This window comes from Argiope bruennichi, chromosome X2 (genome assembly GCF_947563725.1).
Source record: "Argiope bruennichi chromosome X2, qqArgBrue1.1, whole genome shotgun sequence".
In the NCBI taxonomy this organism is placed as follows: domain Eukaryota; kingdom Metazoa; phylum Arthropoda; class Arachnida; order Araneae; family Araneidae; genus Argiope; species Argiope bruennichi.
The window spans coordinates 77393677-77402487 of NC_079163.1; the positions used below are offsets into that span (position 1 = coordinate 77393677).

An 8811-nucleotide genomic window follows, 5' to 3' on the forward strand; every position below is an offset into this window, starting at 1 on the left:
ATTACATGAGAGTACAATAGCTAGGAGCTGCATTCCTGTTTCACAGCAAGAACTAGTGGAGGATATATCGTCAGGAGAAGGAATAATTTCCTCAATATAGTGTCAACTTTTTAATGAAATAAGAAAGTTGTTGAAAGCTTGGGAATCTGCAAAATTGTATGTTGAGAAAAACCACCTTAATAAGGCAGTAGCTATGCGCGTTATAAATTTGTAGAACGATAATTCGGTATCTCATTTACGCTAAATTTTGAACATTTGTCTAAACTTAGACAACTTTCTTGTATAAAAGCATGCATTATAAATATTAAATTACATTATTATAAATTTGTTTGATTATTATTGTTATTTTAATGGAACGCATTATCTTATTGATCTTATGGAAAAAATTGCTTCATTTAAGGAATATTTCAATTTTAAGTAAGATTCGGGAACGAATTAGGTTCATTCAGCGAGGTTTCACTGTAACATAATTGAATGTCTTAGTCACTGTCTTTCGTCATATTCTAGAGTGCGTGCTTGTCTTTATCCATTTGACGGTAGCTATTTGACAATTTCTTTTTACTTTTATTTGTATATAGCTATCCAACTTTTCATAGTCGTCCATTGAGGTTTTTGCTAATTTCTTATTCATTAGCAGTGTCTTGGATTAAGTAACCCTCTTCTAATTTACCTACAATAATTCCAGTGGGGAAATCGTCTACATGTGTTCTTTGATTCATTTAATTTGTTTTATCAAATGAAAAAAAAATAATGCATTTAATGCATACATAATATTTTTTTTCCAGATCGCCTGCTTCATCTTTTTTTTTTCTCTTGTTTGACTTCTGTGCTACTCACATGGTTCAAGATATTTGCTTATTCATTAATCAATCAGTAACATCCGTTTTTTGTACGTCCTAATTATGTCGATTTCTTTCAAACACTAACAATTAACTTTGTGTAACTTCAGTTTGCCCGTTGATTGATGGTCACCAATATAAATGATGTGGTTTTTTATCCAATAATAATTTTGTGTGAATGCGGATTTGCTGTGATTTCATTCTTAAATATGTAGTTATGGTTGTGAGAAACATATATGCATATAAATAAATCAGAACTTATAACTTTTCCCATCTATTGACGCTTCATAAATAATATTGGCAGTAAACATCAAGACCTTTTTCATCTGGATTTCTTGACCTGGGCATGCAGCTGAGCATAAAACGTCCGGATTTCTTTCATAGTAAAATCAAGTCTTTAACTTATTTTTTTCCAAAATTTTTATATTTCTATAATGATTAATCGCTTGTAAACTGAAAAATCCGCTTCTGGGGTCAAAATTATATTATCTGATCAAAAATATTCGGGCACTTTCGGATTTACGCATGTTTTCGAATTTCTTCAGAAAGGCTGTACAAACGGCCTTGAATTTCGATTATGCAAAGAATATATATGAACTCACATTATATAGTGAATATTCGGTGGTGAGGACATTTCAAGGACCAATCAAAAGTTGTACAGATGGAAAGGATTTGCCACACTTCACAAAAAGCTGATAATTATTTTCTACTTTCATCAATGGTTTTGTTTACCATATGGAATATTTATATGCACTTTAGTAAAAATAGCATGTAGATTCGGAAAAATATGAAGAACTTACTAAAAATCCTAAATTTTTTCGCATATATTTTGCTTATAGCATGCAGTTTTCATTCAAAATGTACGAAATGTACTGAATCTTTGTCGATGTGCCATGAATACATTATACTGAAATTAAAAGTAAATAATCCGATAATTCTACAAGATATGAGTATTTGCCGTAAATAACTTTTAACTGTGCGAATGGGGAATATGGCATGAATTTTCTTTCATAATTTGAAACCCAGATATATTAGAATAGCTTGTATAAAAATTCTAGCTCATTGCCTTTAAGATTCAGAGATATCGACATTATAGCGAGTTTTCAGTTGCTGTTTGGTTCTTTTTAATGTACTTATTGAAGCTTAAAAAGAATCAGGTATCATGAAAATAGCATAATTTTCTATTAATGTTGCATAAACTTTCTTTGATGAGAAAACTCATGTCTTAATATTACGAATGTTTTAAACAAAATTACAGAAATTTAAAAAATAAGCAGTTTCTGTATTTAATTTTTTGACTCAGTGGACGTTCATTATAAAGGTGCTTTTATACTTACTGTAATAGAGATATAGTACAGTATTAATTTTCTTTTTTCTCTAATCGCATGTTATTTTATTTTAGACTGCCCCACAATCTCCTAAGGAACAAGGTGAGGAAACGGCTCTTGGTGAAATGAAAAATATATTGGTTAGTGGCGTTGGTTAAATGCTTTTTTTGTGTGTGTGTGCTTTGTACTTATTTATTTAAAAATATATAGTAGACACTTTTACTTATTACTCATACCCATACATCTAAATTTGTCAATGTTAAGTAAAATTATAAGGAGACTGATACAACAAAAATGCCAGCATATAATTCAAGAAAAAGGTGGGATTAATTAACAAGTTTCAGCATTTTCTATGTAAGTTTCTTCGTGAAATATTTATAGCATATGATATTTGAAGTAATATTATGTGTTAAATACAACATTTCTAGATTGTGAACCATTGATATATAATATTTCCAGTATTAGATATTGAAATAGTCACTTACTTATTTAAAAAAAAAAAAAATCAAACTCTTCAATAAAATTGAACTATTCTTTTGGTTGTCTTTACCGCCGAATTCTTTAGCGATCTGTCAAGTCACTAACAACCTCTTAATTCTAGGACAGACAAAAAAAAGTTGTTGTGAAGCTGTTTCTTCAAGCCTTGAAAAATTTATCTTTTAAATCGTCATGAGTTAGTCATAGAATAGATTTTTTTTAAAAAAGTCATCGTTTGAGTAAAACTAAGCCAAAGGATCATATTGGTTTGAACGTAGGAACATTAAATATTTCTTGGAAAGAAACCGTGGATTCTCTTGCAAAAACGATCACAGTATTGGATCTGTACGTTGAAAGGATTGTAGTTCCCATAAATTACCAATATCTCGCTTCAAAATACGTCTCAAAGTTTAGCAAGTACTAAAATATTTTAAAGGACATTCTTTATCCCTTCTCTGACTTAAAAGTAAGAGAGGACGTAATAACAACAAGTGTAGTTACCTGGATAGTTATTACTCCAACCTTACTAAATAAATTTGGACTAGAGGTGGTTAACCCCTATTTTTACTCCTGAAACTAAGAAAAGGACATTGATCATATTCTCTTAAACTGTTTGAAATATTCAATACACCGAACACATCTGTGGAACGGGAATAATCATAATCATAGATTAATATCGCCTGTCGAAATTCTTCTCTAAGAAAATTTTTTTAATATTAGGTGCTTTTATGTATTTTGATCATTTTTTTCACTTTAAAAAAAGCATTTATTTCGAAAAATTGGTACAATATATATCAATCAAAATATTTTCCATCATTTTCTACAACTTTTTCCCATTTTTGTCCAATAAGTTTTGCAATTGATTGACTTCGACATCGCCGTTCTTTGTCATTGACATCGAAATGGCCACTCTTAAATCGTTGAAACCAAAATCAACTGCTGGGATATGACGGAGCAGCATCACCATAAGTTTCTAAAAGTGTCTTATGGGCTGCGGCAGAATTTCTTCAAATCAAAAAGCAATGAATGTAGGAAATGCAATTCGGAGCGTTCCATGATTGTGGTCTTTATATACTGAATAACTCAATAATTCTAAATGGAAAACTTTCAAATTGATACCAATAAAGTAATAGTAAATTGGTGCCACCCAAAACCATTGTCGTTTATATAGATATTTCGCATATTTACCAGTAGATGTCGCTGATTAAAATACATGCAAGCACCTAATAAGTATCTTCTGTAAATTCTTTTTCGATCTTTGAAGGCTTTTTATCCATATTAGTTTAGAGCATAGACTGTTGTATTATCTCAAGGTAATGCTCTATTGCGCTACCAGTGCATCTATGACTGTGCTTACTAAGTAGAGAATAGTTATTAAAAAAAAAAAAAAAAAAACCCGCTGACTCTAAAATATAGTGGAAAGTTCAAGTGGAAATAAGCAGGCGTTTTTTTTTTTTTTGGGTTTTTTTTTTTTTTTTTTTTTTTGCATCCATTGCGTTTATTTTTATGAATACAAACCGAAAATGAATTCAAAACACGTTTCAACAGTTATTAGTTACAGTTAACAACAGTTATTACGTTACGGTTAATAAAACTAATACTAAATAAAAGATAAGTAGACATGACTTAGACCCCCCCCCTTTTTTTTTTTTTCGTTACAGATCCCGATTAGTATATTTTTGTATTTAAAAAAAAATATCTGATTCAGACTTAGTTCCATCCCATGATTTTGTTTAGCTTTTAAATCAAAAATAAATCTCTGAAAACGCTACTATGAATTTAGAAACTCCATATTTTCCCCATCACCAATTATATATAACCATATGGTTGAAGGGGCATTCAAAGAATCCAATTTCTTTTTTCCCGATTCTTTTGATTAACAACTAACTAATGCTCAGTTTTAAAACCTCTTTTGGATTGAATATCAAAAACTGTATGGTTTAGAAGTATATGTTTGTGTATAACTTTAAAAAAAAAAAGGGCAAACGCAAATGGACACAGGTAGAACTGCTGGTACAGTAACTAGTTTTAAATATATTTTAATTTATATTTATTTTGTTAAACTTCTGTTTATTAAAATGTTTTTATCAAAGCTTTTTAAATCTGGGTAAAAGTTACATTAATTACAGTTTAGAGGCAGGATCATGTTTGAAATCGAAATATGTTAAAATATATTCTGATGAATAAATTAATTGTGTTTATAGTTTGTTATTAAAATGTAATCATATTTTGTATGCTTGAATATTGAGCTTTCATGCATAGTTAAAGACGTCTTGTGATAAGCAATTAATACTGGCTATTGAAAGAATGGCCTTCTGTGGATATAATAGAATCAGGGTTCTTACAATGCTGAATGACCTCTTTAGATAGATATCTAGAGATTATGATGGTTAGATATCTTTGATTACTAAACAATTAAAGAAGCGCTTCCATATATGTTCTTTCAGACTTTTTTAACAGAAGTAACTTATGCGAATTCTAATTTTGTATCCTGCAACCTATGGATGCATATTAAAGTTTTTTTTTGTAGTATTTGAAATTAATTTTAATTTGAATAACTTTTTTGTTTCAATTTGCAAAATGAAATTAAACTGTGTTAATACTTCACTCTTCCATTACCGTTTGAGAAAATTTATAAAAATAATCATTATGTTATTCTCTAGTTAGTATAAATGTTAATGTGCTAGAAAGTTCCAATTAGTTTTTATTTTACAATTATGGTTCCATAAAAAATAGTAAATGAATAAATATTTTCATACATCTTGTGAAATTTTTATGTTATATTAAAATGTGCTGTTAAAGTCAAATACATAATTTTCTTAAAAAGGAATCATGATGACAGAAGCTTGGTAAATTTAATGTGTGACAGCAATTTTACTTTTCAGGCCTCTTTGAAGAAAAAGAATAGTTCTTGTGAGGATACAAAATCTGCTGAATTGCCAAATTCTATTGATTTTTCAAACCAAGAGACTGATGAAAATGTCAATATTGGCTCTGATATTGATGATGAGCTAAAATCTCTTTTGAGAAAACAGAGCATAAAAATTGCAACTAATAAAGGTAATTTTTTATACATATTCATAAGTTAACCTGCTGTATCCATTTTGAGAATTCTCACATTACAAATGTAATGTTTTTGCCTCAGATTTTTTTTTTTTACAACTAACTTTCTAAGACAAGCAAATTTTTTTGAAAAATAAGGCCTTATTTCATTTTAATGTGCAATGCCTGAATTTTTGAGCAAATTTATACCATTAAATGTTAATTGCAGATAAATCTTAATGCAACCGCATAATTTCTGATCATTGCAACCTCCGAATGAAAACAGTATTCGGTGTGACAAAACATTTACAAAGAAATAGTGTAAATATATTTTTCATTGAATTTATAATTGAGCCACACCGAATTAGTGCTTAGAAGTTTTAGCATTTTCCCTTGTTATTTTTTACTGTTAATGTTATGTATTTTTGACAAATTGATGCAGAATTAGTTATTCAGTAAGAGATGAAATTAAAATTATTTTATTGCACGAATTAAGAATCGAATATGAGAATTTTTCATATTAGTATTTTGATTTTTCAATTATTTTAACAATATAGTAATGACTTTTCAGTATCTAATGATGAGTTAAACATTGATTTCCATCTTGCAGTGATCAATGATGATGGTGAAGAAGAGGGAAAAAATTCCGAAATCCCATTTCAAGAAGCAGCCACATCATGTGAAAATCAATTTGCTAGCAATGCTTCTTGTGATAATAGTCATCTATCTCCTGAGAATGAAAAAAATTTAGAAATCTCTGAGGAGGAATTGGCCACAACTAATGAAAATCTGTTTGTTGACCCTGTTCTTTCTGATAAAAGCATAATAAGCCATGAAAGTGAAAAAAGTTTAGAAATTCCGTTACAGGAATCCGACATATCGGATGAAAATCAGTTTGCTGATCATTTTCTTTCTAAAAATAGCAGAATGAGCGCTGAAAATGAAACGAGTCTTGAGATCCCAATGAAAAAAGCAACTTCTGAAAATCAGATTCCTGATAGCGTTCTTTCAGAAAATATTGGAATGAACATTGAGAATGAAATAAGTCTAGAATTTCCATTACAGGAGTCAGCTACTGAAAGTCAATCTGCTAACTGTGTATTTCCTGATGACAACAGAAAGAGTGCTGAAAAGGAGAAAAGTTTGGAAATCTTATTGCAGGAACCTGCCACTGAAAATCAGCTTCCTAACCATGTTTTTTCTGATAATGACAAAAGAATAACCGAAAATGAAAAAAGTCAGGGGATTCTATTATGGGAATCGACTACTGAAAGTCAGCCTGCCGACAATGTGTTTTCTGATAATAGCAGAAAGAGTGCTGAAAATGAGAAAAGTCTGGAAATCTCTCTGCAGGAATTGATTACGTCTGGTGAAAAGCCGATTGCTGACAGTTTACTTTCTAATAGCAGTAGACTGAGCTCTGGAAATGAAACTATTATAATATAAATTGTATGAAAGAAATATAAATTTCTTGTATAAACCAATAACACTGTTTTTGCTTTTAAATAGGGTATTTTGGGGTAATTTTTGTGCTATTGTTTAGTGCTTTAAATTGGTACATTTTAAGTATTTAGTTGAAAAATGTATCGTGCACAAATGTGATATTTCTGCCTCCTGTGTTTGCATTTTTATACTTTTTTATACGAGTTTTTCTCATTTTGCATTGACCAACGATATTGTCAGTATTTTACAGTTGCTTTGCATTTCTAAACTGCACAGGTTTTTCGCTTTAAATGATATCTTTTGTATAAAATGTTATGTTAAATTATAGATTATTTATAAAACAATTGGCTATTTCTTCTGATGAAAAATGTTTGTATGTAAATAATAATACCTTTTTATTTAATATATTTAATCTTATCTTTGAATGAGAAAATTTTATTATAAATGTTTTATAAATAAAATTATGTATTGTACAAAAATAGTTTTCATTATATGACATGTAGATATTTTATTCCAAATATATTTTATCTGTGATAATACAATTAGGGAAATTAATTAGAAACTGATAATTATTTTGTAGAAATTTGATAAAAATGTTAAATGTATTTAATACTTATGCTTAATAAATTTTCCTAGTCTCTTAATTTTTTGAATTATTACCTGATATAGCTAGTCATTTGTTGAAAACATGAAAGTTCATTACATGTATTCATTAGAAAAGGTATTAGCTTTAAAATTAAATATTTCAGTATCATTTTGATACATTTCATGATCTAGCAAAAAGATCTTAAGTGATGTGCATTTTGTTTTTAATTTTAATTTTTCTGTAACTAACTTAGTCTTCAATGATTTAATAATATTTTGTTTGAATGCTAAGGCTTTTAGTAGCTTTTTCCTAGTTTGTTAAAATGAAAATTAATGAAAAAATACGTTATTTTAATTTTAAAATCGTTTTTAATTAATAATCTTGTTTTAAAAGCGGAAATTGTTTTTCTTTGTTTTGTTTTACCTTAAATGAAAGAATGTTTGCGTTTTTAATTAATAAGCTTAATTTCTTTAAAAACCGAAGTGCAATTTGTTAAATGAATTTAAAAGCACAAGTGCAATCTCTTTAATGCATTGTTGTTTTGAAATTGTTATTTTAGATATTCTATTTCATATTCTATTCTATTTTGTAATTTTTTGTACTACTGTTAAAAAAATCATGTCGTTGAAGATGGGTGTGCAATTGTCAGATTTAAATACAATTTATTACTGAATGAGTGTTATTATTAAGTGAGTAATTTATTAAATAACAATAAATTATTCACTTAATTTTTTATTATTTTGTTTTATAGATTGTAATCATGTTCATTGCAGTTTTGCTTTAAAGATAGTAATCAAGTTCCTTATAGTTTTGTTTTATAGATTGTAATCAAGTTCCTTGCAATTTTGTTTTATAGAATGTAGTCAAGTTCCTTGCAATTAATTAGTCATTTTTTTTATTAATATGTTTTAAATTTATTTATCAGTGTAATTTGATTTAAGTACAAATATTTATACAGGAATATTTCACTGCCTAAACTATTTGAGGGATTTCTTAATTTATATATGTTTCAAGCCTTTTATGCAGTTTTGAATGTTGGTAATTTCGTGTTTTTTTACTCCTGAGAAAATTTTTATAAATATCCGGGGCAGTTTTT

General features: G+C 28.4%; 1 protein-coding gene across 2 annotated transcripts in view; it reads left to right on the forward strand.

The window, feature by feature from the left end:
* LOC129960325 (shootin-1-like) overlaps nt 1-7600 on the forward strand; it is a 39581-nt gene extending 31981 nt beyond the window's left edge. For both annotated transcript variants that reach the window (XM_056073692.1, XM_056073691.1), the window contains 3 exons: nt 2242-2307; nt 5530-5704; nt 6297-7600. In XM_056073692.1, the coding sequence (XP_055929667.1) occupies nt 2242-2307; nt 5530-5704; nt 6297-7132 (1077 nt within the window). In that variant the 3' untranslated portion in view covers nt 7133-7600. The remainder of the gene's footprint in view (nt 1-2241; nt 2308-5529; nt 5705-6296) is intronic.
* Nucleotides 7601-8811: the final 1211 nt, after the last annotated feature.